Source organism: Gallinula chloropus (genome assembly GCF_964237585.1).
Source record: "Gallinula chloropus genome assembly, chromosome: 1".
NCBI lineage: Eukaryota > Metazoa > Chordata > Aves > Gruiformes > Rallidae > Gallinula > Gallinula chloropus.
In genome coordinates, this window is record NC_140085.1 from 123,171,917 (window position 1) to 123,190,898 (window position 18,982).

Consider the following 18,982-nt stretch of genomic DNA (forward strand, 5'->3'; position numbering starts at 1 on the left):
GAAGACTTTTTTGTCTTAAATGTTATAGAAACTCACTGATGACTATGAAAAACCAACTTTGCTGCTACCAGGAAATGCCTCACAAGCTCCGGTAAGATGCAACAAGAGATACGTTAAACACTGTGGACACTTTGGGCCCCTGAAGCTCTATAGGATGATGGGAGGAGTGCTGGCCTTGCGATGTTGCTATAAAGAAATGCTTATCATGTCCTTGGCTAGAAACCTGAACAACTTTTTAAACTGGCTTCTAGCCCTGTGGATAAGAACTTGCAGAGAAATGTTCCAGTGGTTTCTGAAAGCTGAATTTGAGTTAAATTATACCACTGTGAAATATAAGCAGCTAATTTGAATATAGGGAATTTAAAATCAGTATTAGAATGTTGTTACACTTCCTCAACTGAAAATGGCATTGGACAGATGAATTTGTATTCAGCATGTGGCCAAAAATATCAAAATATAGAATTAATTCAGAAGTATAAATTGCTGTGCTGCATCTGACCACTCTTTTGGCAGCAGAGAAAAGAAGAGCACTGTCATAAATACAGTAGCGTGCTTGATCTCTGCAGCTCAGCGCACAGCTGTTCTCAGCGCTGGGAGGCCTACAAGGGAAGGCAAATGAGAGCTAAGTCATGCATACAGATCCCTAGAGCACTCCATTCTTGTGGCCAATAGGCTCAGCTAAGTGCCTTCTTTTCGGACCAGGAGTTACGATCTTCATAGCATTAATTTGAGCAAAATAAAAGACAAATCCCAAAACAAGTTTCCTTAACAACGGGAAGAGGGGAAGAGCTTAAACACCCTCTCACCAAATATTCTGCTTACTTTGAAAATTTGAGAACCCGAAACATTTATCAAGAAGACTCTGCAGAACATGTGTACGGGTATCCCCGATACTGGGGTCATTCTGTGATGGTAACTGCTTTGGCTCTTATGCAGATCATCTCATCCGAGAACACACGGAGACATATGAAACAAACACTGCTAAACTTAAAGTTTTTATTTAAAAATAGACAAGTATTAGAAGATCAGACTACAGTAGCTCACTGTGTATATGGACAAGTGCCTGGCAGCATGTGCTGCAGGAACAGAGACCTCTGACTTCGTCTTTTCTCCTCCTCCTGGTTGTCTGTCCTGCCCTTCCACAGCAGGTCTATCCCCTGCTGCGGTGCCAGGTAGAATTCAGGACAGCAGAAGTGGATCCACTTCCAGCAGATTGCTGAAACATGTCATTTAAGAGCTACTAATGCAACAGTATTAGGAGGCTAATAAATACATTGATCATACCTTGATGATGGCTACAGTTTTGCATGTATGCATATAGGAATTCCAGCCACTGCAGCCAGTCACCTTCATCAGGGGCCCAACTCAAAAACCTCTATGCAAAGCACATGGTATGGGGAATAAACAAGAGGAGTTAGAGATGTGTGTATGCCTGCAGGGCTGCGATCCTACTGGCTTCACAGTGACGTGGTGAGATAGCTCCTATGACTGGAGTGATGGAGCAGAAAGATACAGGCTCTTAGGGAGGACAGCCAGGAGAGATGGAGCGAGTGTCATTTTATGTTTCAATGACCGACTGGAGGGCACGGAGCTCCACCTGGTGATGGAGAAAGAGCAGGATTAAAGGGAGGGCAGGGACAGGGCACACTACAGTGGGGGTCTGCTACTGGACCAGGAAAACTGAGGGCATGGGTCCCTCTACAGACAGATAGGAACAACCTCATGTTTACAAGCCCTGGTCTTTATGGGACTTACAACCCCCGTTATCTGCTGGAGGGAAAATATAGCAGAGCATAAGCAATCCAGGAGATTCCTGGAATGTGTTGATCATAACTTTCTTCTCCAAGTGATAGAGGAACCAATGAGGACTGGTGCCATGCTGGGCCTTGTTCTCACCAACAAGGAGGGGCTGGTGGGCAATGTGAAGCTCAAGGACAGCCTTGACAGTTGCAGTGACAACAAAATTGTGGAGTTCCTTAGGGCAGGGAGAAGGGCATGCAGCAAGCTCTCTACTCTGGACTTCAGAAGAGCAGACTTCGGCCCCTTCAGGGATCTGCTTGTTAGAGTACCATGGGAAAAAGCCCTGGAGGGAAGAGGGGCCCAAGGAAGCTGATTAATATTCATGGTCACCTCCTCCAAGCACAGGAGTCATGCATCTCAACAAAGAGGAAGCCAGGCAAAAATGCCTGGAGGCCTGCATGCGTGAACAAGGAGCTCCTGGACAAACTCAAGCACGGAAAGGAAGCCTGCAGAGGGTGGAAGCAAGGATAAGGAGCCTGGGAGGAATACAGAGAAATTTTCTGAGCAACCATGAATCAGGTTAGAAAAGATAAAGCCCTGATAGAATTAAATCTGGCCAAGGATGTCGAGGACAAAAAGAAAAGCTTCTATAGGTACATCATTGATAAGAACACTAGGGAAAATGTGGGCCCTTTCCAGAAGGAAACAGAAGAAGGCAAGGACATGGTGAAGACTGAGGAACTCAATCTCTTTTTTGCCTAGGTCTTCACTGGCAGAAGGCAAAGGCAGGTACTGGGAGAATGAAGAACTGCCCACTGTAGGAGAAGATCACGTTTGAGAATGTCTAAAGAACCTCAAGGTGCACAAGTCCATGGGACCTGATGAGATGCATCCTTGAGTCCTAAAGGAATCATAGAATCATAGAATTGTAGGGGTTGGAAGGGACCTTGAGAGATCATCGGGTCCAAACCCCCTGCCAAAGCAGGCTCCCTAGGAACTGGCAAATGAAGTTGCTAAGCCACTCTCCATCACATTTGAGAAGTCATGGCAGCTCAGTGACATTCCCACTGACTGGAAAAGGGGAAACAATACCCCCATTTTTAAAAAGGGAAAACAGAAAGACCTGTGCAACTACAAGCTGGTCAGTCTCACTTCTGTTCCTGGCAAAATCATGGAGCAGATCCTTCTGGAAACTATGCTCAGGCACATGAAAAACGAGGTGATTGGTGACAGCCATTAAGGGTAAAACATGACTGAGAAATTTGGTGTCCTTCTATGATGGAGTTAAAGCATTGGTGGATAAAGGAAGAGTGAAAGATGTCTTCTACCTGGACTTGTGCAAAGCATTTGCTGTCCCAATTGGAGAGATCGGGATCTGATGGACAGACCACTCTGTAGGTAAGAAATTGGCTGGATGGTTGCACTGAAAGAGTGGTGGTCAACAGCTTGATGTCCAAGTGGAGACCAATGATGAATGGTGTTCCTCAGGCAGTCCTCAGGGGTCAGTACCAGTGCTGTTTAACATCTTTGTCAGTGGCACAGACAGTGGGATTGAGTGCACCCTCAGCAAGTTTGCCAACTGCCCTAAGCTGTGAGATTGACATACTGAAGGAAAGGGATGCCATCCAGAGTGACCTTCACAGGCTTCAGAGATGGGCCTGTACAAACATGGCCACACGCAAGCTCTTGGACGTGAGTCAGGGCAATCGCAAGCATGGCGGCAGGCTGAGTAGAGAATGGATGGAAAAGAGTCCCGAGGAGAAGGACTTGGGGGTGTTGGTAGATGAGCAGCTAAATGTACATTTGCAGACCAGAAGGAAAATCATATCCTGGGATGCATCAAAAAAACATTGCCAGCAGGTTGAGGGAGCTGATTCTGCCCCTCTACTCTGCTCTTGCGAGACCCCACCTGGAATACTGCATCCAGTTCTGAGGTTCCCAATAAAAGACAGACAAAGAGCTGTTGGAGTGAGTCCAGAGGAGGGCCACGAAGATGATCAGGGGGCTGAAGCACTTCTTCCATGAAGGCAGGCTGAGAGAGTTGGTCTTCTTCAGCCTGAAGAAGAGGAGGCTCCAGGGAGATCTTATAGTGGCCTTCCAGTACCTGAAGGGACCTATAGGAAAGGAGAGGGATTGTTTATAAGGGGAAGGAGTGATAGGACAAGGAGTAAAGGCCATAAGCCAAAGGAGAGTAGATTTAGATTAAATATCAGGGTGGTGAGGCCCTGGCACAGGCTGCCCAGAGAAGCTGTGGCTGCCCACTCCCTGGCAGTGTCCAAGGCCAGGCTGAACGGGGCTTTGGGCAACCTCGTCTAGAGGAGGGTGTCCCTGCCCATGGCAGGGGGGTTGGAACTAGGTGATCTTTAAGGTCATTTCCAGCCCAAACCATTCCAGGACAATGATTAGCCTATGATATTGCAAGGTTGCTAAGTGAAAAATATGCTTTCATCATGGCTTGTTCGATTTATATTTTGAGCATGATTTACTGTCATTTACTGATACTGGACTATGGGTAAGTTAACCACTGATGGCTGCTTCTGGAAAGCAGCGTCCCTCTCTCTGGGTGCTCTGGGAAACTGGGATTGTTTGAGCACCACCTGCTGCTGCCACAAAATGGCTGCGCTGTTTGCTGCTGGGGTGCAGACGTATCAGCACACAGACAACATGAAAGCAGAAGGTATATGCTTTTCTCATCATAAGGCAAGGCATTTATGATGTTTTCTACTATTATGCCTTACAGGGTACGTAGTCTTTTCTGCTTAATTTTCATTTCCACCCATTTTTCGGAGAACCTGTTGCAAGATAAGAATGTACTATTTGTTCCAGCAGATGATACGTGCTTCACTGGTGGAAGCTGACTGTTCAGAGGATCTCTCTACATACAAGACACATTGTGCCAGCTATGAATTAATTTTGAATAGTATAGTTTCTGCAACTGCAGGAATGTGGATCCCTCTTCAGTTAATAGACTATAATAAATACTGAAGAAATGAGATTCAGCTAGTGATAGTTCCCCAAACTATTAGCTCTGTGTAAATAGTCTTCAAGACTGGTAATGCTCGTCCCTCTATTCCCACTGGGTAATTGCTTTTATTAGGCATTGCTTGTTTCTGTTCTTGTGTTGCAGCACTGGGGGATGTAATTTTATTTTACACTATATAGGTGCTTAAAGAAATCGCTGAAAGTTTACTGCCATGTTAAAAAAATGCTGTCAGCTCTTGAGTCTCAATGATTGTCTTACCTGCAAGCCTGCCTTCTTTCCTTTATTTTTCCCCCCCTCTTACATTAGATGTTTTCATTACAGCTAGGAAAAATGAGAGAGTGCAAAATGCCCACCATAGGTAGCCTAAAAGACAATAGATCTAATATTACCATAATGAATAAACATGCTATATCTGTGGCTGATAAAGTGGGCCACATGATGGTAGGTGAAATGAAGTGTAAATAAGGTGAAAGAACTGCATGTTGAAAGGAGGAGCCGAAGACCTGCGGAACCGCTCTGTTGGTATGACCAGTCAGAAAGAGAAATGATGTCAGCAAGAAGAAATCAATTTAATGTCTGCTTTATGCAAAACATCAATACAGACAGGATATTAAGCTACATTAAGAAAGGTATCTGCAGATAGATTTACAGGTACACCTCAGCATTTAAAAATAGTATGTGACTAGAAAAAGAAAACAAATAGCTGGGAGAAACCTCAACTGAAGCAAAAAGATATATAAACACAGGATTAAAGTGAGCAAGAAATATTAGGATAGAGATATACAAAATAATGACTGGAATAGAGGTCAGTTGAACATCCACATTTCTCCTTTTTTCCTAGTGTGGGACAAAATGTTAGCATAGCAATCTGGAAAAAGAAACCAGTGTAAAATTCACAAGCAAAAGCATGTGTTGACACAATGCATCATTAATCTGCTGAGTAACATGAATTCCCCAGAGCCTGTATCTTCTATACTCTGCAAGGTATGTTCTACCCTAATGCCTGTGTAATGCAATTCTGAAGCTTTGCTATTGATCTTCAAGGCCATCATTGGATAAGGACCGGGCTCAATTGGATAGTATCCTTCCATCTGTAACTCATGAAGACAAACGAGCCTTCCTAGTACAATGCAACAAGCTACGGTGACGTTCACGAGGACTAGGGATAGTATTTTCAGGCAAAGGGGATTCATAATGGAACAAGTAGCCATAGAAGGTTATACTGAACCATGGTCTGACTGCTTTTAAAGCATACAGACATATCGGTTTGGTAATAGTTTCCAACAGTAATTTAAGTCAAAGAACTAAAAACATCAAGCAGCTCAGAAGGCTGAATACCTAAAAGTATGAGAACCAGGGAGTGATCCAACACTCCAGATGACCATGATGCAAATTTATTTTACTATGCACTTGGATTCTAAGGGATAAATTGCATATAAAATGTAAATGGTGCAGGTATAATAAAAAACCACATAATTGCACCACAAAATGATTAGGCAGTAAGTTTCAGCCTTCAGGCAAAAGAAAATAAATTCACTAATATCTGAACACGCTCCTCAATAATTTTATCATTACTGCCTAAGAAAAAGATCATTGAAATTGTTTAAATAACTACATAGCAGGAGGCATAAAGTCAATGTGATATATGGAATTCTATTTTAAATACTCACAGAAGGGGAGGAAATGATCATCCTTTGGAGGCTCTTATCTCACTCCTAACCACAGTGGAAGCGTAGACTAGACATGAATTTTGTTTCAGTGAAGTGTGCCAAGTTGAATCCCACCATTAGTAACTTTAGGAAATTGCATCTTAGTTGTGTATAGTGGAAATTTAATATTGATTCATTGATGCCAATAACTGTTAAAATCATGATATCAGCCTGGAGAGTCTATTGCTCTAGTTCAACATGGTAAGTATGATTTTATGTGAGTCTTTAAAAGACATAAACAGCTGTTAAAGTACCCCTGATGTGCATGAGAGATTTTCAGAACTATCCCTTTTTTGAATTTCCCATTAACTATACATATGCAGTTGCTCCATAGCTATGTTCTGTTTTGATCAAAGATTATCTGTCCAGCTCAGAAACATATATCTTCATCATGTTTCTCAGTGCAGTTCAATGATTTTTTTTCTTTCTACCCAGCAAGTTTTATATTTGTCTAATACATTAAATCTGTGAGTGGATACAGATGCTTTTAGAGTTACTAAATTTTTCATGAAAAAGGATGCTTTCACACACTGTGGCTAAAAAAAATACCAGATGCAGAAAGCGTTTCCATTGGAGCAGAATGCAGGAAACAAAGGGCACATTTGTGATGTGTTTTATAGAGCCTGATTCTGAAAAGTTTGGACTAACTGCTGTGAGCTCCAAAGACCAAAATGTTCAGCTCAGCACTGTGTGCTGGTACTACTCTTGGTACCAATGCTACGTGGCTAAACTGAAAGATTCCATGGGTAAAATCCCTCTGCTTTTGCTCTATAGATACATATAATAGCTCAGTGTGTGGCTACTGGAGCGCTAAACTAACTCTTCACTCTCCATTTTATTCACCTTCTCCCCACCTCAGTGGCACATGGGGATGGGGAATGAGGGTTGCGGTCAGTTCTGACACGTTGTCTCTGCCGCTCCTTCCTACTCAGGAAGAGGACTCCTCACACCCTTCCCCTACTTCAGCTCCAGTAGAGGGTCCTTCCCACAGGAGACAGTCCTCCATGAACTTCTCCAATGTGAGTCCTTCTCACAGGCTGCAGTTCTTCTTAAACTGCTCCAGCGTGGGTTCCTTCCATCGCATGCAGACCTTCAGGTCCAGACTGGTCCTGCCAAGAGACTGCTCCTGCACAGACTCCCCACGGGGTCACAGCCTCCTTTGGGTGCATCCACCTGCTCTGGCATGAAGTCCTCCACAGTCTGCAGGTAGAATATTTGTTCCACTGTTAACCTCCCTGGGCTGCAGGGTGACAGCCCACCTCTTCTCCACAAGCTGCCGGGGAATCTCTGCTCTGGTGCTTGTGAATCTCCACCTCCTTCACTGACCTTGTTGTCTGCAGAGCTGTTCCTCTCACTATTCTCATTCCTCTCTCCTCTATCTCCTGTTGCACAGCAATTCCCCGTGGCCCCCCTCCTCCTGCTTCTTAACTATGCTATCCCACTGGCACTACCACCATGGCTAATGGGCTCAGCCTTGGCCAGCAGCAGGTCTATGATAGAACTGGCTGGCATTGGCTTTATCACACTGTCCCAGCTCTGGCCAGGCCAGAGATAACCTCTCCAGGCAGTCAGCCCAGGGAAGCTGAGTTAGTCTGGGCTGTTTCCACATCACCTAACATCAGTCCCCCATAAAGGGGGCTGGTTGGGGAGAGGTACTCCTGGGTGCCACCAGGGCAGTCTGAGTGTGGCTTATGTCAATTCTTGTGTCATGCAACACTCTGTTGTCATTGGGTTGGTAAGGTACTCTGTGTTATCACCAGATGTGAGTGTTATTGTTCCCCTTTCACAGTGCTTTTGTCAGCAAACTGTCCTTCTTCCAACCCAGGAGGCCCTGTCTGTTTCTCCTTGGGAGTGAGTGAATGGCATGTGGTGCTCAGCAGCTGTTTGGGGCTGAATCACCACACACACACACACACACACACACACGAAGCTGCTAGTAGCTTCTTGCAGAATCCACTTCTGTAGCTCCCCTCCACCAAAATGTTGCCATGCAAACCCAGTACATGTATTCACTTCTACAGAGTTCCTTTAAAATGAAAAAAAGAGTGAAGGCTTTTGCCATTGCTGTGCCTAACTGACAATCTCTCTGTCGCTCCCTTTTTTCAATAATTTTGGTCCTGTTCCTTTCAGCCTGATCTGAGAAGGAGGGATGTCTCAGAGATCAGCAATTCTGACATGTTTTGTGGAGACTGATGGTTTCATTGAGCAAAAAATCCCCATAAAAACCTAAGTAGTTCTGTTTCCTGAAGAATACTCTGTTTAGTGAAGAGACCTTTAGAGAGAATTAGAGCCCAAATCTGTCATTTTGAACATTCTTGCTTTCCATTAAACAGAGCCATTTGCAAGATTAAATGCAAAGGAATATATCTTGTTAGTCATCATTATTTGGCCTTTGTTTCTGACTCCTAAAACCTGATTTATTTGTTTTACCAGTAATTGGCCTATTTCCTTCTAGTATATTCTAAACATATTTATTCCTCCTGAAGTAAATAGGTCAGCATTCACAGTTGAAATCACAGTTCCTCTGGATTGAGATTCCAGCAATGAGCTGCAGTATGAGTGGCAGTTTGTTCAAATTAGTTTAATTATCTCTGTTATCTCTGTCATTTCTTGTTGCTGAATTACTGTCAAATAAGCCACACTTATCATCATTTTAACTGACCCTTTCTCTAGTCTCTTGAGTACTTTCTGAATGGATTTGTCTGTGTTTTCAGAGGTTCCTGAATGAGTGAGAGCTCCTTCTGATCTAACAGGCAACTCGGTGCATAAGGGTCTCTAACCAGTGTTTGACAGCACCAGCACCGCAGATCTTGCTGTTTTCTAATACATGTTTTCTAACAGTGTTTCCCCCTGTGCATCGGGGGGTGGTTTTCTTCTTCTGCATTGCATTTTACAGTGGCCACAGCCCCAGGATAGATCTGAACGAGCTAGGGGCTATTTAATTTTAAACAAATTAGCCTTGTCTATTGAAGGACTAACGATGCTATTCTGGTTTTCTGCCGGGGCCTGGGGAAGACAGTCAGATCAGTGGATAGTCAAACAAATTTCAGGTTTAAAAGTTTGACTTATAATTGAAAATGACTCTGAAATTGCAGTGTGGTGGAGATTTATATAAGGTTATGCTCTTCAAGCTGGTGATTGCAATACAATTCTGAGAAGTTTGTGGTGAAGCTTTATTGTTCATCATCTGAAACTGCTAAGGTGAATGCAATGTGAATTGTGTAGGTTACTGCACTGTAAAATAACATTAATTTCTGCAGAAGTAAAATCACTCTTGATATGGTCATATGATTAGTGATAAAGGAGAAAGAATATATATAATCCGTACCCTAGCACTAGTTATAAAGGATTCTGTTATTAAAACAAGGTATGCCTGTTCCTTTACAATAGTTTCCTCTTTGGGAATGATTATTAGGTGACTAATAATTATTTTTTTTTCTGAAGCCAGAATAAGTTAAGGAAAGGAAGGAAAGAGTCCATTATCTATTATCCATTATTTCAGAGAGATCAGGATTCTTTTAATGCAAAACTTGGCTCCTCCACACATGAGCAAAATCACAGTTCGGTTTTTAAATTTAGTTAAATTGATAAAAATTTTGTATGGACATGACCGCATTGAATCAAGTGAAAGTAAGGCTGGTGTTATTTACTGCAAATTCTTTTATGACAGAGTTGATTTTTAAAGATTCTGTCTCCCCTGCTTGCTTCAGCCCCCACTCACAGTGTCAGTTATCACCCTGTCAATAGTGTGGCTTCAACTGCTTGTGAGCTAATGCTGTAAGCTGAAGCTGAGAAATCTTGCTAAAGATAGCACTCTTCCAGCAGCACAAAAAAAAATAAAGGAGGTGGGTGCATAAATGCTTTTACCCTGGATTGTTTCACAGGTCTGGTTTATTATATAGCCCCCCATGGAGCTCAGTTAGCAGAACAAAGGCTAGTGACCGGACTGGGAGGCAGAGAGGAATGTAGGACACCAGGAATGTCAGAAGGAGCAGAAAGGGCAGGGACCTTCTGAGGATCCTCTTATACTGAAGTACAAGAAGAGGTCTGAACTGAAATGAAAAATCATAAGCAATTTTTCTTTCTAATATATTTGTTAAAAATATTAAATGTTGCAACAACTCTCAGTGGAGTGGAAAAAATAAGGTTTTGACAGACTACATGGCTATGAAATTGTATATAACAAGTGACATATTTGACATTTGCTTGGAACTAGTTTGTTGTTCACTTTTGAATTTATTTTCAAGCCCCAGACTGTGTGATTAGAAAGACAGAACATTTCCATCTTACTTTAGTGTGAAAACTGAGGAATAACCCAAAGCAAGATAGATTAATGAGCTTGTGATTGTTGACATCATCATGATACTTGTACGAAGTCTCAAAGGTTTTTCATTCTTTGCTTGGATCTGATATTTCTTAGGTCTGATCTTCTGTCTCTTGACTTTCCTTAAGAATTAATTCAAGGATCAGAGAAACTACGTAGGAGTGTTCTCAGTTCTCTAGTGAAAAAGTGGAGGGAGTTTAATTCTTTGATAAATTAATCTTCTAATATTTTCTTCTTTTGTGTGTGTGTGTGTTGGTTAGGTACAATCATGTTTCCATAAAACAGTCAAGTAGTCTTCCAAGAGAACTCATCTCACATGCCTGCATTTCACTCTTTGTGCTTGCAGTTTTGTATTCCCACACATCCTCCAGTAACCTACAGAGGGGTGGCTATCACTTGAATTTTTACAAGGGACAAAAAGACCTGTTAGCATTCTTCCCCACCAACAGAAACAAAGGCTCTTCTCTCTCCTTGCTCCCTCTGGGTTTATTGACCCACTAAAAATAGGTGCTTTTTTTTTTTCCCTTTTTTTGTACTTTCCCCTGAACTGTGCCATCCGTGTTTGAAGCTACTCACATTTGACTTCTAAGACATAAATAATTTGAGTCCTCAGGCACTTTCAGGGGATGGAGTAATCCAAGGCAAAACATTTTGGGTAAATCAAAACTGATGTTTGAGGTTCTGTGTCCATGCTGTGCGTGCTGTTCCCTCCTCCTTGCTACACTAAAAAAAGCACAACAAGGTCCCTTATCTACCTTCAAGTCTGGCTAAGGGCTGGTTTCTTGCCAACTTCATTTTACCACTTCAGTTAAAGCATCAGGAGGCACAGGGATACAGAACAGGAGCCCATCTTTCACCGCTCAGTAAAAGGGCGCAGGTATTCGCGTGGTCGCTGGCACTGCAGGCACCGAGCTTTCCGCCAACAAAGCACATTCGTGCCCTTCTTTCGTTCTGTATACACCATGTCCCTGAGTAACATGCATGCCTAGAAGAGAAATAAAGCCATTTTTATTCCAATTTAATCCACCTGCACTTTAAGAAACCCAGGGCTAGGAGGGCATCCAGTTTCTAACACCCTACGCTGTCTGGGGCTGTTGTTGGAAGGCGGTGCTGGGGTCGGGAAAACACCTCAAGTGAACAAGAAGGGACCATGCTGGAAAAGCCTGAGCTCCAGGAGGGGGGGGGAATAGGCTCAGGCATCTCTTTACTGGGAAACACAGGCCGAAGGGATGGGAAGAGGGGGTGCTGTTTCCTTCCAGCTCCTGCCCGATCGGGTGGCCCTCCATCTGTCCCAACAGGCCTTGCCTACTACAGACCCCTGCACCTGCCAAGGCAGTAGTGGGCAGACTCAGGCTGCAAGCCTCAAGCCTGGGTAGACCACAGGGAAACGCTACAGCTTCGGGCTAAGCATCCCCCGCTTCGGGCAACGACACCGCGGGCCGGGAGCACCCCACAGCCAGCGGGCTTTGCTGCCGGGCCGGGCCGCGCCGGTCGCCCCACCCCGCCCCTACGCTGTCTCTCCTCTTCCGATTGGTGGGTTTGGAAGCGCCGCTCTTTTGCTTCCAATCAGCGTTCTGCGTCCGTTGCTAAGCGATCGTTCCCAGGCCGCCCGGGTGCGGCGGCGGCGGCGGCTATGGCGGCTGGGTGGCGGGACGTGGCCGGGGTGCGTATCGCCCCGGCCGAGCTGTGCTTCAGGGACGCCGTGTCAGGGGGCCGCTACCGCGCTGCGCTCAGCGTCCAGAATCGGCGGCTGGAGAGCTGCCGCCTCCAGCTGCTGCCGCCGCGCCGGCCCCAGGTGAGGGGTGGGCGGGAAGGAAGAAGCGGCAGGGAGTGTCTGCCCCCGGGGCCCGGGCGGTGTTGAGTCTCGTCTCTGTGTATAAGCCACCTCTCGGCTCTGTGCCTGTCCGCTCTCCCGCACCGCTGCGTGGGTAACGGTATCACCTCGCGGGGACACCCCACCCTGAGTCTTGGAGGCCTCTATATCCCTCCCTCCCTCCCGCACCTGCCAGGCGGGACACTGGCAGGGGGAAAGCTGGAGTCACTTGTGTTTTCCGCAGTTTTGCGGGAGTACCGTCTGCAGGCAGGTTTGCCCAGCTAGGTGGGTCCGGCTTGTCAGTGCTGAGCCACTGCAAGGGGCACCAAGGGTGCCCGAACAGCTTCTGAGAGTGACTGGAACGTGTCGGTGAATTGGAAATGATTTTAAAATAGTTTAATAACTGGGTAAACTGGAAAGAGTAAGAGGCAGTTCTTGGAGCCAAAGTTGTTGGAACTGCAGCTTGTTTCCTGGCTCACCTGTTTCCTGTGACAATGTGTTGTCACAGGTGTTATCTCTATGATAATTGAAAATGTTCCTGTGTGGTGCTTTAAATAAGGCTGCTCATGCAAAGCTGGTAGTTCAGGACAAAATGAACCCCAACCTTCATGGTTTTGTACCTTCCGAAGGATGTGAGCAATTTGGAGAGAGCTTCCTTGTTTGTTAAATGCATAGAAGTAGAAGTAAATTAGGCTTCTTGTATGTCTTAATACATCAAGTCCCTTGTCGGTAACGAATCTGGCTTAGCTGTGCTGGCTGGCTTTATCCCTTCAGGAGACGGTGAATTTGTTATTATTTCAGGGAGTGGTACATGGATCACTTTGCTGTGGTGGGAGAACCAAGTCTGTGAAGTGTTCCAAATCAATTTCAGGGCACAACTTTTGAAACTGTTTTTGCCTGGATTTCCATAGGGCTGATTGATGGCTCTTTTACCTCCTTTCTGCATCGTATTCATCGAAGTCTTTTGAGTGGAGTAGTCCATTTGTGGTGCTTGCTTGTGGATAGCTTTCTCAGAAGAGAGAGTCTCAATAGAGACTCAAGAGAGTGTTTCAAGACACTGTGATCACTGTCAATAGCATCTGATTAGTTCAGGAGAAATTGCATAGCCGTAGGTTTTAAAGGCAAATGAATCTTTAAAATTCTAACCAGTCTAGCCCTTGATGGGTAACATGCATGGGCACAGCAAAACCCAGCTGTGGTTAGAAGTTTTACATTAGTCTTTCATCTACCTACTTTATTATATTGTAATTATGTTATAATTAGGATCAAAGGATTGAACTGGCATTGGAGGCTGAAGAGAAGCTGATGTTGCTTTGTGTTAACAGCAGCTTGAACTGTGCATAAGTGTATTGCAGGTTAATCATGAAAATGATTGTCAGAGAATTGAAGTACCTTGTATAATTTCACTATCTGAGTAGTCAGCCTTTCTTTTTGAGGACAAGAGTGGCCAAGACCTGTGTGCATTTTATTCCCTCCTAAGACTTCCTAATTTATGTGATGTGGACAGCTTGATTTTTATTATAGTGTAACTGAAGAATTTTGGAATGAGCTGGAAATTATTGAGAGTGCTTGATTTGATATGGCTGTGCTTATTCTGTTTTGTTAGTTTTCATCAGCCTTATCAATTTTTCATGTGCTCCAGAAGTGGAAAGACAGACTCAATTTTAGAAAAGATAAAAGGTTACTCAGTCATAATTTATGAGTTTTTTTACCTCTGAGTATCTCATGCCTTTGACAAATATTTGAATACTACTGTGCATGGGATGACCAATATGACAGTTAGGGGAAAAGATTTCACTTCATATGCGCAGTTCTAGATAGGTCTATTGGTTTTGCCTTTCCTCCTTCCTAGACCTTGTGCTGCTATCTGTGATTACATAGCTGTGAACTGTATGAGTCCTTGTCAAATTTCCTGAGACACTACGTTCACAGAGTACAAGAGCTGAAAAATATCCTTCCTTCAACTGACATAGTGCATGGCTAAGAAATATCTTTCATGGAATTTAGCTCACAAAGCAGTTCTCCATAGGTTTAATTAAAAGTTCTTAGTTCAATATAGTGATTTTTCCCTTGTATAGAATGAATATGCGTGGGTGTTTAATTCTCTTTAGGGAAGAGAGAAATTCTACACACTTCAAAATTAAAACATGACTTTCTTTCACAATGAAGTCCGTAGTCTTGATGCATCTTACATAACAAATTTCCTTTAGCTGAGTGCTTATACTGGTAGGAAGATTATAAAGGAATAGAAGGAGATGCTCAGCCAGCAGAATCAACAAGTAGTAAATTGTATGTTTGCACATTTCAGCCATAAATTAGAAAAGAAAATATAAAATATTAGGATGACTGTCTTTCAGAAGTAAATATTAGACTGTGCCCGTAGAGCAGAAATCTTCTGCATAGATTGATGTGAGTTGTAAGGAGTCCGAAACACCAGAGAAGCTCTAGACCTTGCTGTGAGGCTGTCCTAGGAACATGGGGAGTACTGGATTTCCCACTACATGCTTGTAGGTTACCAATGTATTCTGTTGTGTGAGGGTGCTGGATATAAGCAGATGCTTACAGGCAAATCCAGAACTATTTTTTGAGAGAGGAAAAAGGTGCTTTCTCTCAGCCGGTTCTGTTTTTCTTTTTAAGTCATTTGACTCTCAAAATCGGAGGGGCCTTTCAAGCAGATTTTTAATGTATGGTGAGACATTCTGTTGAAATCATCTGAATGTTGGTCAGACCTAGAGAAAGCTCTCATGGTGTCTCTCCTTTTGCTGTTTTGGACTTAATCCCTCTTATTTTCTCAGGTTCCCAAAAGATTCTGCATTGAGTAATAGCTACCTTAACTTTTTGTTGTTCCGGAAGGTTTATTACAACAGTAGGAAAAGCTAGAGCTCACTTGGAAAGACTAGAAATCATATTTTGCTGAACCGACTCTTCTGTGTAATTTGATGGGTTACTATTCATTCTTTCTGTTTTACTGTAAAAAGGAGGGGAAATTTTATAAAATCCTGTGCATTTCAAAGTTCTTGTGAATTTTAAATCAATCTGTGTATTCCTCTGAAAATGAACCACACAAATGTGTATTCTAATCTAGAAACATTTAACAACCAACTTAAAAACATTTGTTTGTTTGTTTTTAAATTACAGTTTAAATTGATTGTGAAAAATCCAGAAAAACCTGTTGCATCTGGGCTTCAAGTTACAGCTGTTGTAGAGTATTATCCCAAGACTAAAGAAGAACTTCAAGATAGAGTACTACTTTTAGTAGAAGATGACATAGTTGAAATCCCCGTGTTTGGGTATGATTGTCAGAAGTCGATATGCTGCTATTAATATTTGCAGTTTAATCTTGTGGAAAGCTTGGTAACATGTCATGTATAGCCACGTAATTAATCTGTCAATTGCATTGAAAACAAAGTTTTCTTACAAAAATAAGATTTTTTTTTTCCAGAGCAACACTGATACAAGAAGGTAATTGGGGTGATAGCCATCTAAGATCCTAGAGAGAGTTGGGGTTTTTGGTTTTGCTTTATTCTGAGTTGGTTGTGATAACATTGATAATTTCTAATTCTGCATCAGCATTAGAAAAGTTAACTTCTACTGTTAATACCTTCCCTCCTTACTGAACCACTTGCATAAAAGATTTTATAGTAATTGTCCGTATGTGCAAAACTGGACTAGTGAAACATACAGTGCCTAATTCTAAAAAATATGGTGTGCCTTTAGTTTCACTAAATATGTAATATATTTTTCCATACAAACACAGTTTAAAATGTCATTAGCCATTTTGAGAAAAGTGTGTCATGTAACACTGCTTGAGAAATATTAGTCAAAAGATTTTTTTTTCATAAAAATTAGATTATTACTATGAAATGTCTGCCAGAGTGTTTAATTTGATGGAATAACCTGAAAATATTTTCAAGGAAATACCTACAATGCTCTGTTTTGTAGATCAGCCATCCTCACTCTCCTGAACTTATTCAATTCTGATCTAGGTTTTTTTTTCACTTCCTATTTAAAAGTTCTTTTACATTTTTAATAACAGTATGTTACTTCTACTAATGTATCAGTAGTATTACTATGTACTACTTACTCCTTTTCCTAAGACATCAAGAATTGGAATAAGTGATTTTCAAAATTGTTAAGACTATGCTCAGATTTACATCCAGTTGCTATATATTTTTGTGAAATGCAAATAAAATTTCTTAACAGTGACAAAATCTGATTTTTGGCCAATGCAATTACAATGTTTATTTTCATTGTCTTGGGTGAACGTCACCCTGATCGTGTGCTGCCTGTACACAACTTTAGAGTTGTACATCTGCAAAACAGAGTTAATTTTTAAAGCACATGACAGCAAGTTCAGAAAGTTAAGAAATATAATCCAAGGTAATGTTATTTTATAAGAAATATTTACAAGTTGCTGATATTATTTGGACTGGACTCTTCAAATGTGTGCTACTTCTCCCTTACCTGTAAGTTTATTTGCAGTGTTCTTTCTTTGAAATTTTATTGATGTTCAGCTTGTATTTCTGTATGGGTTACTTTCATGTAATTCACTCTGAATTTGTAGAAAATATGGGTCTGCATGTTTTGTCCATATAATTTTATTGAAAGAGAAGTGCACTGGTGTTTTGGAGATGGAGAAGAAAAAGTGAACCTTCTTGCCAATAATTTGTATGATTCCTTCAGTCATGTCTACTGTTCACTTTAAAAATAATCTTTTCATCTGGGACGAGGCTCACTGAGAGTGTAGGAAAGGTTAGTTTCCCATATGTCAAGCTACAGGAACACATTTTTTTGTAACTATTTGGTAAAAAATGCTGCCAAGAGCATTTTATTTCCACTGTGCTTTAGTGACATTAATGTCACAGTTATTTGGTTTGCAAGTAAAATAGCTGTTACATATTTGCCTGGCTCATGAGACTAGATCCAGTGTTTAATCATATTAACTTGTGGCTTGTGTATCTGATACAAGTTTTGGAGACCAAACAGCAGTTTTAGCCTAATCTCCACAGCACCATGGATTTATGATGTGTTCAGTAATACAAGTGTCATGATTTAATTCTGCAAATACTTGATAGCCATGGAAAATACTTAGACTCAAGGTTTAGGAATGTGTTTTGAAGAAGTTGATTATGGTTGTTTTGGTTTTTTTTTTTGTGGTGTGGGCTTTTTTTTTTTTATTTAAGTGCCATTGGCTTTCTTGGCCACGAGGGCACACTGTTAGCTCATGGTTAGCATGTTGTCCACCAGGACTCCCAGATCATTTTCTACAGAGCTGCTTCCCAGTTGATCCCTAACCTGTACTGGTGCATGGGGTTATTCTTCCCTGGATGCAGAACTCTACACTTGCCCTTGTTGAAATTCATAAGATTACTCTGCCCAACTCTCCAGCCTGTCCAGATCTTGCTGGATGGCACCATAGCCTTCTGGTACGTCAGCCACTCCTCCCAGGTTTGTATCATGAGCAGACTTGCTGAGGGTACACTGTCCTTTCATCCAAGCCATTGATGAATATATTGTCCTGGGCCCGGACGTGTTCCAATGCTTACCAAGAAGGTGTCCCTATCTTGGGTGGAGGAGAAGGAGCACAGCCTGTCAACTGCCTCTTCTCTTTCCAGGAGTATTTTCCTCAATATTCTTTGTTCTCCGGTCTTAGATGTTTCCCTCTGTGAGGTGATGTTTAACATTATTTCAGTTGAGAGGTAAGTAGTATAGTCACATGTTTAAGGTCATATTAATGGGTGTCAACTTTTAATAATAAATTTCACCAATAATCAAGCAAAAAATCTCGCTCAGGGCACCATGGCCTTCAAGACCCTGTGTAGAAACAATGTATCTGCTTATTTCACATTCTTTAGCCAAAATAGGACAATCCTGATGCCACAAGGCTCCCTCCTTTGGCTGCTTTTCATGCTCACTTTTTAATCTGAATTGTCATGCTTGGGAAGTTAAATATATTTGAATCTTGAGAGGAGAGACACTTGTGTTTCTTTTTTTTCTAACAAAACCTCTTGGAAGAATATCTGGATACTTGAAATGCATGCAGTCTTTTCATGCCTCCTCTAAGCTTCATAGCTGTTTCCTGGTTTGTTTTTTGTTCTGTTGGTTTTTTTTTTTTCCTGAACAGAGCAAACACCAGCCGGGTCAAGGCCGGAGCCGTTGCTGACCAACGCTGAGCCCATCAGCGATGGTCACAGCACCTCTGGGAATCACATTTAGGAGAAAAAACCTTCAAGCAGCTGCTTTTTGCCACCAGAGAAGGGAGTGAGAAGATGTAAGAAATTGTGTAGGCACCAAGGCCAGGGAAGGAGGAAGAGACATCCCAGGTGCTGGAGAGAAAGATGCCCCATCAGCCTGTGGAGAAACCCATAGTGGAGCAGGTGTCCACCTGCAGCCCATGGAAAAGGCTGAGACCC

At 42.5% G+C, this 18,982-nt stretch overlaps 1 protein-coding gene across 1 annotated transcript in view; it reads left to right on the forward strand.

Annotated features, from left to right (window-relative positions):
- Nucleotides 1-3,408: 3,408 nt before the first annotated feature.
- CFAP47 (cilia and flagella associated protein 47) overlaps nucleotides 3,409-18,982 on the forward strand; it is a gene marked incomplete at both ends in the record, with an annotated part of 308,599 nt that continues 293,025 nt past the window's right edge. The window contains 3 exons of the mRNA XM_084279564.1: nucleotides 3,409-3,537; nucleotides 12,303-12,551; nucleotides 15,708-15,859. Of these exons, the coding sequence (XP_084135690.1) occupies nucleotides 3,409-3,537; nucleotides 12,303-12,551; nucleotides 15,708-15,859 (530 nt within the window). The remainder of the gene's footprint in view (nucleotides 3,538-12,302; nucleotides 12,552-15,707; nucleotides 15,860-18,982) is intronic.